We start from the raw sequence: 12,922 nt of genomic DNA, 5'->3' as shown, positions 1-12,922 counted from the left end.
GGCTTTGTATGATCGTGGGCACTAACACATCAGTCAGAAGTGGGGACTCTTTTCCTGCCAGAGTCAATTGGGATATCTGTATAACATCACCCAGTGCCCTCTAGTTAATGAAGTTCACTTAGCAACAGCAAAAAAAACCTTGTAGATTTATTGAATTTGGAGTCCTGCCTGTGGTTGCTTGGCAAGGCCAGATCAAATAATTATTTTTCTGGCCTTATTTGGCCCTCAGGCTGAACATTTTCCTGCTCCTTGCTTTCTTTTTTAATGTTTTTTATTTTTTAATAGTAATTGTTTTAATATAGTAGAGAAGGGCTACCATTTTATAAGTCAAGTTAATGAGTACATTTTTTTTTTGAACAATGTCATTTCTTTTACTTTACCCAAGTTTCTCCTTCCTTTCCCTATCCACTAGTTTTAGGGAGCGTTTACTGAATATTTACTCATCCTTCCTCCTTCCCTTTCTACTTCCTCCACCTTACTCCCTTAAAATAATTAATAATAAAAAAAAGGGGGGGCTGGTGGCTCAAGCTTGTAATCCTAGCTACTCAGGAGGCTGAGATCTGAGAATTGCAGTTCAAAGCCAGTCTAGGCATGAAAGTCTATGAGATTCTTATTTTTGTATGTGAGCCACTTTTTCAGATTTTTATAGTTTTCACTTCCATGGTTAGATTTATTCATATATGTGAATATATATTCATATATATATATATATGTAATTTGAGGCTATTGGGAATGGAATCACTTTCCTGATTTCTCTGTCTGCCTATATATTCTTGCTATTCAGAAAGACTTCTGTCCCACTCCTGCTTTTAAGTGTATGTTTTTTCTTAAAAGGGTAGTTGTTGTTTTGCTACTGTAGCACATAATTATGTGAACTGTCAATGGTAGCCCATTGTTACTAGATGTTTAGACTTCTCAACTAGAGTCAAAAGGCTAGTATTTGAGGTTGGTCCTAATTTGGAACTTTTATTGAGATATGTACATCATATGCAATAATTATTACCCATTAAAATGTGTAATACAATGGTTTTTAGCTAGAGTTATGCTATGATCACCATAATCTGAAGCATAGAACATTTTAGCCACCCCAAAAAGAAGCCTTTCCATTAGCAGTCATTCTCATTTCCCTCTTTTCTCCTAGACCTAAGCAATCAGTAATTTACTGTTATTTTGCAGCTCTCCAAGGTAGAATCCAGGGCTCATGCTTTCTAACTATGTGCACTCTACGTGAGAGCTACATCCTTAGTCCTACTCTTTTAAGATTTGATCTCTAGACATTTTATATAAGTATGATCATGTATTATTTGTATGTAGGGGCTGGTTTCTTTTACTTAGGTAAGATTTTGAGGTTCGTCATCCTTGAGCTTCATTCTTTTCATTATTAGTCAATTTCAAGGGAAAAAAATACTGTTTAAACTAAATAAAACATGTCCTAGGTGGTCTCCTGCCTGCTGGTTACAACTTGTAAAGGACAAATTAAACATGACTCCTGTTTTTCTGTTACTTTGAGTATGAATCTGCTGTACTTCCCCTCCTCCCAATAATTTGATTCATTATACTATTAGTGAAATGAAACTTAAGTAATATCTTTAGTCTCTATTTTTCCTTGCCTGCTAATTTGATTCCACCCCCCCCCCCCCCGCCCAGCAAAACAAAGTGAGGCTGGCATGGTGGTGCATGCTTATATCCTGCTGAGACAGGAAGGTGGAGAGTTCTAGGCCAGCCAGGAGTTCAGGGAGATTCTTAACTAGTTTATTAAAAACATCTGAAAGCTTAGATATTACTCCAAAGCAGAGCAAATGCTTTACAGAATATTTATTCATTTATGATTACTACCACTACCATCATCATGATTATCATCATCATTTATTTTGTGGTATTGGGACTTGAACACAGGGCCTCCTGTGTAAGTGCTCTACCACTTGAGCTGTGTGCCGAGCCCTGAATATATAGACAACTACTAAAAGGCAGAACTCCCCTAAAGGGAGTTCTATTTCAAGTGACTTCAGTTAGTTAAGTATTTAAAGGTAAGAGATTTAGAAGCTGTCATCAAGATTTCAGTAAAACATAAATTTAGGCCTACACTTGGTAAGAATGTAGTTTGGCTTTTTTTTTTGAAAATTAAAAGGAGCTTGCTCATCTGTTGGAAGGATCCAAATCAGAAAAAACTGGCATGGAAGAGAGTACTCTCATGTTTGACTAGAGGCTATATAATCCAATGTAGAATAGCTTACTAAAGCAGCATCTTTTTAAAGCAAGAACATTGAGACGGGGAACAATAGGTATGCAATGTTCAGTCTCTAAAATATAATGGGATAAAAAATAGTACATCAAAACTCATTTGAGGAACAAGTTTGGTGCTATGCATTGTAATCTCAGCTTCTTAGGAAGCAGAGTTAGGAGAATCCTGTAGTCTTAGGCTAGCCTGAACAAAAGTACTGGAGTATATCTGAAAAACAAACTAAAGAGCAGAGAGTTTGGCCTGGTGGTAGAGTGGCAGCAGGAAGACCTAGGTTCGATTCCTCAGTACCACATACATAGAAAAAAGCTGGAAGTGGTGCTGAGGCTCAAAGTGGTAGAGCTCTAGCCTTGAGAAAACCCAAGGCCAGTGGTCAGACCCTGAGTTCAAGACCCAGGACTGGCAAAACAACAACAAAATCAACTAACTAATTGAACTAGGGAAATGGTTCAAGTGATAGAGCACTTGCCCAGCAAATGAGAGGCTTTGAAGAATTTAAAACTACAGTAGAAAATCCTTTTGTGTAAATATGCGTATGTTCTTATGAAACTCCAAGCAGTCAAAGAAGTAAAGTAAAAGTCCAAGTCTTTCTACTCCTCATTGTGCTTCTTTATACCAGAAATTTTTTTTATATACCAGAAATTTTAAAAAGGAAATTCCACTATTTCTGCTTGCTCCCTCTCCCTATTCCACAGACACAGTACCTTCACACATACTTAGGAAGTTTCCAGTACTTGATGCAATACTTTGTAATTAAAAAGAAAAGATAATGTGCTGTACTTCTTAAGCTGTGTCTACAAGTTTTAGTATATGCTGTGTTTTCACTTTTATTTATTTGAACATATTTCCTAATCTCGCTTTGAATTTCTTTGGCTCACTGGTTATTAAAAAATGTGTTTAATGACTACATATTGTGAATTGCTTACATTGTCTTACTGTTAATTTATAATTCACTTTAACAGTGTCATTTATATAATACATTAATACATTAAAATTCCCTAAAGAAAAAAAATGTGCTGTGAATATTTGGTTATATTTGGATTATTCTTTGTAGTGATGAGTGATTTGGAAATTGGTCTTTTTTCAGTCATGGAGCCTGAGCTTGGGGCCTGCATGATGTCTCTGAGCAATTTTGCCACTTTGAGCTGTGGTTAATTGGAGAGAAGTCTTACGAACTTTCCTACCTGGGCTAGCTCCATGATCCTCAGATTTTAGCCTCCTCAGTAGTTAAGATTACAGGCATGAACCACCACAGACTGGATAAATATTTAAGATAATGTTTAGATGAACTTGGACTTGAAAGTTTATCATAGGGGTTGATGAATTTAAATTGTAACACATTACCCTCACTTTGTATAAAATTTAAGTATATGTATGTTCTGAAATATTTCAAGAGCTTTGTGAAATAATTCTTTTGGTGTTAATTTTTATACATGTACGTTTTCTCATTGTTAGTTAATCGAGTCAACAAGCACTATGGATGGAGCAATTGCTGCTGCCTTGCTGATGTTTGGTGATGCAGGTACGCTTGTTTTTTTTCCTTTTACTTGTCTGAGACTAAAACTGGAGCTCTGACACTTATTTTCACTCATTGGCTGGACCTGAACCACTTAAATTTCTTTTTTAAGATTCAGATAACTTAAATCCAGATGCTTTTCAGTATACCGTGTTTAAGTCAGGAATTTTTGTCATTTTAGGACAATTTGTAGCAAAAGGCTTTTTATGTATTTGGGAACAGTCTTGGGTAGATACAACAATCATAACATTGGGCAGTGATGTACTACAAGTTATTGTCTTGTATTTATAGTATCACCTTGCCTATGGAAAAAGTTGTATAAAAGACCAAAAAGAAGAAAAGTCTGAAGTTTTTTTATTTGGGAAGGTAAAATGTTAATTTGTTGATGTCAGGCAGGAATCTTTTGTGTGTGTCTGTGTCTGTCTGTCTGTCTGTCTGTCTCTCTCTCTCTCTCTCTCTCTCTCTCTCTGTCTCATAGAGTTTGAACTCTGAGCCTGGTGCTGTCTCTGAGCTCTTCAGCTCAAGGCTTCCTCCCTACCCCAGGGCCTGGGCATTTTCCCTGAGCTCTTCAGCTTAAGGCTCCTGCCCTACACCTGGATCCACAGCACCACTTCCAGTTTTCTAGTGGTTAATTGGCAATAAAAGAGTCTCTCTGTAGTGCCTGGAGCTAGATCCTCAGATCTCAGCCTCCTGAGTAGTTGATCACAGGCATAAGCCACCCACTAGTTCTCAGTGCCAGTTCCCAGTTCGGAAGGAATCTTTTAGAAGCTGTTTCTTGTTTGTTTGTTTGTTTTATTTCCAGTCTTGGGACTTGAACTTAGGGCTTGAGCATTGTCCTTGGGCATTCTCCAAGGCTAGCTAGCACTCTACCACTTGAGCCAAGACACTACCAGCTTTTTCTGTGTATGTGGTACTAAGGAAGGAACCCAGAGTTTTGTGCATACTAGACAAGTACTCGACCACTGACAACACTTCTTGTCCCTGTGTCACCTATTTAGGAAAGAATTAAGCATGTCTGATTGACATGGAACAAATTATCTTTTTTTTTTTAACCAGTCCTGGGCTTAAGCTCAGGGACTGAGCTCTGTCCTTGGGATTTCTCAAGGCTAACTACTCATTTAGCTATGTGATGGTTGATTATATTCCTCCCCCTTTAAAAGTAAATACTGGAAATAATTAGGGAAGCACAGAGTGCACATTTCATTATAAGCACATGGACTATTCAGAATCAACCAGGAAGAAATATTCAAGAATTCATTGTAGTTGAGTGCTGGTGGCTTGAGCCTATGATCTTAGGTACTCCAGATTAAGATTAGAAGCCAGCCCAGGCAAACAAATCTGAGTGATTCTTACCTTCAGTTAACCAGTAAAAAGCCAGAAGTGGAGATGTGACTCATGTTGTAGAGTACCAGCTTGATCAAAGAAGCTGAGTTCAAACCCTAGTATGCTTCTCCCCCAAAAGGGAGACTTTATACTTATAATTTTATTTGGCAACAGCTGTGTTATGAAAATTTTAAGCTTACTCCTAAAAGCTATGATACATGCACTTACTTTGAATATTGCATAACGTTACAGAATTGTGGTCAAATTAATGCTGAAATCATACATCTTTGCAGGTCTCAGCAGTGCTTTCCTATTAGCATAGGCATATGCTTAAGGTATTTGCCCTGAAAGTAGTTAAGATAGCCACATCAATGATTCACTAGGTAAATAGCTTTTTAAGGTCATGTGGTTGAAATTTGTTATTTTCTGTCATGGCAAAATATGCAGATTTCCAGTTTTTGGTAAACTTATATTTTCTGGGTTTTAGGTTAAAAGCAGTCGTCACTTAAGCTCTCTATATCTCAGTTCCTTTTCATTTGTACAGTGAAAATGTTGCCTTCCTGATTGCTATAAAAGTATATGAAATAGTGAACTTGGGAGATAGGAGCCACATCTGCTGTTAGTGATGCTCTTCAGGTAGTTTACATTTGACAGGGCTTAGATTTATTTCACTACTGAGCATAGCATTTATTTTGTAGAATGACTTGTTAATTTAGGAAGATAATTTTTGTGATTCCCCCCCCCCCCACACACACGAGTTCAAATTCAGGGTCTTGTATTTTTTAGGCAAGACCTTTACCGTGTCTCTAGCTCTGCAAGCATATTATTTTTAGTATTAATAATGTAGATGTTTAACATACAATACAATAATGTTTTCTGTTCAGGAAAGCTGCAAAGAACATTCACTTTTTTTCTTCTGTCTTGTTATGTATAGTTGAAAAACTGTTGAAGTAAACAAACCGTCAAGGGTTCACTATATATAACACATTTTATAATCTTTGTTTTTCAATCAGTTGACTCCCATTATTTCTGGGTAAATTTGAGTGTGCATCTTTTTTTTAAAAGGTGGCGGTCCCAGGAAAAGAAAATTATCATCTTCATCAGAACTATACGATGATGATGAATATAATGAAGATTCGTCTTCCAAAAAATCAAGGCATGATCATGTAAGTGGCATAAGAGTATCTTGAATTTGTGAATGTCAGACTTGAACATTCACCTCAGTAAGTCTTCATTGGAACTGTATATATCACTTCTATTTTCTTTTGTGTCATTCTGATGATTGTGCATGTCTTTTTTTTGGCAGGGGGGGGGGTCATGGGTCCCTGTCCCTGAGCTCTTCAGCTCAAGGCTATTGCTTCATATCTGTGAACTTTCCTCTGATTTAAAAGGGAAAAAACATACTCAGCAGCACTCCTAACTTTCTCAATATTCTGTGCATACCATGTACTTCATGTAGAAGGAATGTTTCAGTATTAAGAGACTGGGAGGTGGGGGTTGCTTGGAGGGATTCCCTGAGGCTTGAAATCAGGGCTTGGTTCCTTTGCTGGAGTTCCTTTGCTCAGTGTCCTTTGCTCACGGCTAGTAGTTCTCTATCACTTGAGCTACAGCTCCACTTCTGGCTTTTTGGTGGTTAGTTGGAGAAGAGTGAGACAAGAGTCTCACAAACTTTCCTGTCTAGGCTGGCTTTGAACCATGATCTTCTAATCTTAGCCTCTTGAGCAGCTCGGAGTATAGGCATGAGCCACCACCCTCAATTGTTAAGAGACTTAGGATAGCAAATGGGGAAGAACTAAAAATGTGTGATAGATCCAGTTAGCAGGTACAAAGGATTCTCATTGTGGATTATCACGAGGTAGGACCATAAAAATAGAAGTATTCAACTGGACCGGATTCAAGTGCTTTGAGTCATTAAGAACAAGGTATTAAATAATGAGAGGGCTGCAGGTGTAGTGTTGAGATAAAATGCTTACACAAGGCTATGGTTTCAGTCTCTAGTCCTTCAAAAAGAGGCAGAGGGGAGAAAAACACACACACACACACACACACACACACACACACACACGACAGTCTACTAGGCTGCTAGGCATGGTAGTGCACACATGTAATTCTAGCGCTTAAGAGCTGAGGCAGGAGGGTCTAGCGTTAAGGGGCATCCTGGAATAAATACTAAGATCCTGTCTCAAAAAAATCAACAAGGAACGAAAAAGAAATAGAAGAAAGGTAAAAGATTATCTGGATTCTAAACCAAGGAATGAAAAAAAAAATATGAAGAATCTTTTTACTTAGATCTCTGTGTTTATACACAAAGACCAATAGAGGAAATCACTATCCTTGCAGGATTCTAGTGCCAGTACAGCTGCTGTCATGATTTCAGACAGTGTTGTATTTTCCTGCATCCTCAGCTGTGCATCCTAGCAGTTAGGGGGCAAACATTCTACAGAAGAACCTCCCACCAGTGGTACAGAAGAAACCTGGCAGCTGTGCATTGAATTTAAGCTCTTGGTTTGGGTGGAACGAGTATCTATTATAAATGTATGTCTCAAAGAGCCCAAATCGCAAAGGCAGGAAACATCCTCCAGGATTTAAAGTTCCAAAAGATAGCATAATACATTATTTAGCACCAGTGCCAAGTACAACTTGAATCTTACGCCAATAGTAGCTTATCACTCACCAAACTGTGAGCCTTATAAAAGGAATTGTTAATGCCAGCCTTGGGGTTCACTTTAGATGTAGCAAAAATATGTGGATTATTGCCATGTTGCATTGATGGTTTTGCTTCTGTTACAGAGGATTACTGTAACAACAATAGCCCAAAGCCTCTGGAACAAAAATCTCAACTTCAACATTTTTTTGGTCTGTAAACAATTTCTCTGTTCCTAGCATTTGGGAGGCCAGGGTAGGCGGATCAGAAGTTTGGGCTAGCCTGGGCAACATGGGAAGACCTTGTCTTGAAGCAGACAAACAACCAAAATATACCTCTTCCATGTAGCTGTATGGTCCCTTGATCATGATGTGATCATAGCATTCATAACATACTGTATAAAGTAAACACTTATAATAGTAATTACTAAAGGTAAGAATTCTAAAATGGTTACAGAATTTTTTTGGAAGAGATTTAATGTCAGAGCCATAGTCGCTGTAGAAGCCTAAGAGTGTTTGTGCTATGTGAGTGGAAAATAGATTTAATTCTAGGTATTGAAGAACTGGATTCTCTGGGAAAATTTTTGTTTTTGTGCTAGTCCTGGGGTTTGAATTCAGGGACTGGGCACTGTCCCTGAGCTTCTTTTGCTTAAGGCTAGCACTCTACTACCGCTTGAATCACAGCACAAGTGTGGCACACACTGGAGTCTCACAGACTTTCCTGACCGAGATCCTCAGATTTCAGCCTCCCGAGTAAGTAAGATTACAGGCGTGAGCCACCAGCACCTGGCTCTTTGAGGAAATGTTAAATAAAATCACCATCAGGCTGTACTGATTTAAGAGAACCACTGGAATTAAAGAAGGAAATAAGGTAGACATCTAAAAGTTTCTAGGGTCCATAACCTAGTGGCCTTTCCACCAAAGTAATCTTTCTCTCATTTTGAGTAATGTGAAAACAAGGTTTGAGCTAATAAATATTGAGCTTCCAGTGACCTTCAATTAGCATTAGCTTTTTCTGTTGTTGTTAGTCCTGGATCTTGAACTCAGGGCCTAAGCACTGTCCCCTACCAATTAAGCCATAGCACCACATCTCGCTTTGTCTGTGTATATGGTACTGGGGAATTGAACCCAGGGCTTCATGTATGCTAGGCAAGCACTCCATCACTAAGCCACATTCCCAGCCCAGCACTGTTTTTTGTTGTTTTTTTTAAAATCATTTATCAGTGTTTATATAAATTTAAACACATAGATTTTCTTTACCAAGTATAATAAATTTTAAATCAAAACACAATTGTAATTGTGTTAATACCATAATTGGTTCTTTTTTGATTTTCTTCCCCCTCTCCCCAAATTAGGGAGAGGAATCCAGTGAATCTGCAGAATCCAGTAGTAATTGGGAAAAGCAGGAAAATATTGTACTGAAACTGCAGAAGGAATTTCCCAATTTTGATAAGCAGGTGAGTGGTGGTGTGGAAACACATACTGGATGCCCATTAACTGTTTGTATGACAGTGTTTTTAGTTCCACCATGTTTTAAATATCCTTTTTTATATTATATAAACTGTTATATACTGCTTGTTATCTTTTTTTTTTTTTTTTTTTTTTTTTGGTCCTTGATGGGGCTTGGACTCTGGGCCTGGGCATTTTTCCCTGAGCTTTTCAGCTCTAGTCTGCTGCCCTACCCCCTTGAGCCTCAGGGCCACTTCCGGTTTTCTGGTGGTTCATTGGAGATAAGAGTCTCACATTCTTTAGTGCCTGGGGCTGGCTTTGAACGAGATCTTCAGATCTGAGCCTCCTGAGTAGCTAGGATTATAGTTGTGAGCTACCTTGCCGGCTTGCTTGTTAACTTTTTACATTTTTTATTTACCTTACTTATTAAGTATGATATCAGCATTATAATCCAAGCCATAACAAACATAACTAATAGAATTTGTGAACTCACAGCTGGAGGCATGATAAAGCTCTTGCACAGCTTTCCTGAGGCCCTGGGTTCAATCCTCAGTAACACCACAACAACTAAGTGAAACTTGGGTATGAGCAAGTTATCTAAAACTAGGAATGGCAACACACTCCTATAATTCCAGTGGTTTGGGAGGAAAAGATTGAAGGATAGCAAGTGTGATGTTCTGGATTCAAATTCCAATACTGTAAAAGACTAACAGTAGTCATCTGCTACCTTTTTCTATCAAATAGCTCTTACTTTCATTTTCTCATTTTTGAGATTTCTCATGCGAATTGTGAAGTATAATACTGCATTTTAGAGTCTTAGGATTCATAAGAATTGTTCTACTTCCCAGCCAGTATGAAAGTATACTTTCTAAATTATTAAAGACTGACATTAGTGCTTAAAAGGTCTCTCTCATTGTATGACTGTGTGTTTGGTAATAGAGGAATTTAAACTCCAGATCTTGTGCTTATATAGCAATCAGTGAACTACTTGAGCCCTTTTTGCTTTAGGTTTTTCAAATAGTATCTCACTTTTTGCCCACAATGGAGGTTGACATGTGCCATTGTCTGTATACAATGACAGCTAAAACTATCATGGTTTTGGGGTTTTGGGTGTTTTTTTTTTTTTTTTTTTTTTTTGGTCGCAGGCCAGAACTGGGGCCTGGGTGCTGTCTTTGAGCTCTTTTGCTCAAGACTAGCACTCTACCACTTTGAATCACATCACCACTCCTGGTTTTCTGGTGCTTCATAGAAGATAAAAGTCTCATTGAGGGGCCGGGAGTTTGGCCTAGTGGTAGAGTGCTTGCCTAGCATGCACGAAGACCCAGGTTCGATTCCTCGGTACCACATACATATTAAAAAGCTGGAAATGGTGCTGAGGCTCAAGTGGTAGAGCTCTAGCCTTGAGAAAGTCTAAGGATAGTGCTCAGGCTCTGAGCTCAAGCCCAGGACTGGCAAAAAAAAAAAAAAAGTCTCATTGATATTCCTGTGCAAGCTAGCTCTGGACTGTGATCTTTAGATCTCAGCCTCCTAAGTAACTAGCAATTTGCGTCCCCCCCCCCTGGTTTTTGAGATGGGTTTTTGCTACCTTTTTTTTTTGCCTCAAATAATTCCAAACCTTAGTCTCTACCTCCTACCTCCCAAATAGCTGCAGGCTTGAGCTACCATTTCCAGCCTCATTTAGTGTTTAGAATATATTTAGACTTGCATTGATTTATTCCATTGTGTGTTCAGGAAATTCATCTACTGAATTCTGATGAGTTGGATATAAGATCTTGTTGCTATACTAGTTCTTCATGTATGTTGAAATGAAACTATGTGTTTTGCAGTTGGCAGTTGTTTTTAATTGAGGAAACATTTTTTGATTCTCCAGTGTTTGGAGTACTTCATAGGGAGAGCTAGAAATACAAAAAGTTGAGCTTGCTTTCCTTTAAAGACTGTTGGGTGTTTACAGAAGTGAAGTTACACAGAAAGTATTTGTAAAACAGAATTAAAAACAAGTGTTAAATAATATGAATTCTCTACATTTTCAGGTGATTAAGTTTTAAACGAGCATAAATCATTTCTAGAAGTTGCTCATTTCAGATTTTTAACAGAAAGGTGAATGATTTATTTTTAGGAGCTAAGAGATGTGCTCAAGGAACATGAGTGGATGTACTCAGAAGCGTTAGAGTCTCTAAAAGTGTTTGCAGAAGACCAAGGTAATTCTGTTACAGAAAACCTGTGCTTCCCATTACATTCTGTATTTCAGAGCATGAGAAAATAAAGAACTTACTAGTTATTAAAACAGAATTTTAGGACCAGGAGTTTGGCCTAGTGGTAGAGTGCTGCCTACCATGCTGAAGACCCGGGTTCAATTCCTTGGTACCACATACATAGAAAGAGCCGGAAGTGGTGTGGTGGCTCAAGTGGGTAGAGCTCTAGCCTTGAGAAAGCCCAAGGACAGTGCTCAGGCCCTGATGAGTTCAATCCCCAGGACTGGCCAGGAACAAAAAAAAAAATTTTTTTTAAATGATTTTGGAAGTAATCGTAGAGATTTTTAAATGATCCAATGCATAAATGTTTTCACATGTTTTTTATGAAAGTACAAATCAATCCAATGAGTAAAAGTCCTTTTCACACAAGTGTTTTGGATAATGATTTTTGGTGGTGGTGGTGGTGGTGGTGGTGGTGGTGGTGGTGGTGGTCGTGGTCATAGGGCTTGAACTCAGCGCAATCAGATGTTCTGAGTCTACAAAATGATTCTGGAAACTCACTTGTGAATGGGAAGATTTTAAGGAATACCTTACCCAATTTATTTTTTCATATGTTTTTTACATGGGTATAAGAGTTAAAAGTGTATAATAGTATGAGACTTTTTGATAAATGACAATAACATTCTAAGTATAGTCACCCTTAGTATGTGAGGGGGATTAATTCAGGACCTCCACTGAATAAAATAGTATGTCAGGGCTGGGCACCAGTAGCTCCTGTCTGTAATCCTCGCTGTTCAAGAGGCTTGAAATTTGAGGCCAGCTTGATCAAAGAATCTGAGACTTACCTCCAGGAAAAAAAAAAAGCCCTAAGTGAAGATATGGCTAAGGTGATAGAGTGCCCGCTTCAACTGAAGATGCTAAGGGCAAGATGCTAAGATGTGAGGTTCTCAGTTCAAGCTGGCAGCTGGCATACATATACAAAAAGAAATGGTGTATCGCCTGTTCACATCTGCCCAATCACTTTAATCCTCAAAATACTTATACCTAATGTATAAGTATAATGTATACCTAACGTAGTGTAAATGCTGTATGGTTGCTTGATTATATTTAAGTAGCAATGAGAAGGAAAAACATCTGTCCGGGTTCAATATAATTTTGGGGAAAACTTTTTGCAGTACTAAGTATTGAACTAAAGGCCTCACACTTCCTAGGTAAGAGCTCTACCCCATGAACCATACGCCCATCACCTAGAATTTAAGATTTTACTTTCTAATATTTTTCATGAGTATATAGATTTGTATCTCACATCTACAAAGGACCAGTATTCAGTAGTATATTTTCTTGGTGTATAAAATAACTGCATTCATAAGCATATTATAATAAAAAATGATGAGTCTTTTAAAAATAATAATGTGCTTGCTTTTTTTTGGGGGGGGGGGCTGGTCATGGGGCCGGGCTCTTTAGCTCAAGGCTGGTGCTCTACCACATTGAGCCACAGTGCCACTTCGGTTTTCTGGTGGTTAATTGGAATTGAGGCTCATAGACTTGCTTGCCTGAGGC

At 38.2% G+C, this 12,922-nt stretch overlaps 1 protein-coding gene across 3 annotated transcripts in view; it reads left to right on the top strand.

Annotated features, from left to right (window-relative positions):
* The window catches only part of Smarcad1 (SNF2 related chromatin remodeling ATPase with DExD box 1), a 56,049-nt gene that overhangs the window by 16,393 nt on the left and 26,734 nt on the right, over window positions 1–12,922 (top strand). For 2 of the 3 annotated variants that reach the window (XM_090356796.1, XM_090356794.1), the window contains 4 exons: window positions 3,695–3,761; window positions 6,144–6,244; window positions 9,077–9,178; window positions 11,287–11,368. In XM_090356796.1, coding sequence (XP_090212922.1) covers window positions 3,695–3,761; window positions 6,144–6,244; window positions 9,077–9,178; window positions 11,287–11,368 — 352 coding nt within the window. The remainder of the gene's footprint in view (window positions 1–3,694; window positions 3,762–6,143; window positions 6,245–9,076; window positions 9,179–11,286; window positions 11,369–12,922) is intronic. The other variant, XM_090356795.1, reaches the window with a different exon arrangement.

The sequence above is a fragment of the Megascapheus bottae genome, chromosome 23 (assembly GCF_031878675.1).
Source record: "Megascapheus bottae isolate mThoBot1 chromosome 23, mThoBot2.hap1, whole genome shotgun sequence".
In the NCBI taxonomy this organism is placed as follows: Eukaryota; Metazoa; Chordata; class Mammalia; order Rodentia; family Geomyidae; genus Megascapheus; species Megascapheus bottae.
This window is presented reverse-complemented; position numbering and strand designations above follow the sequence as displayed.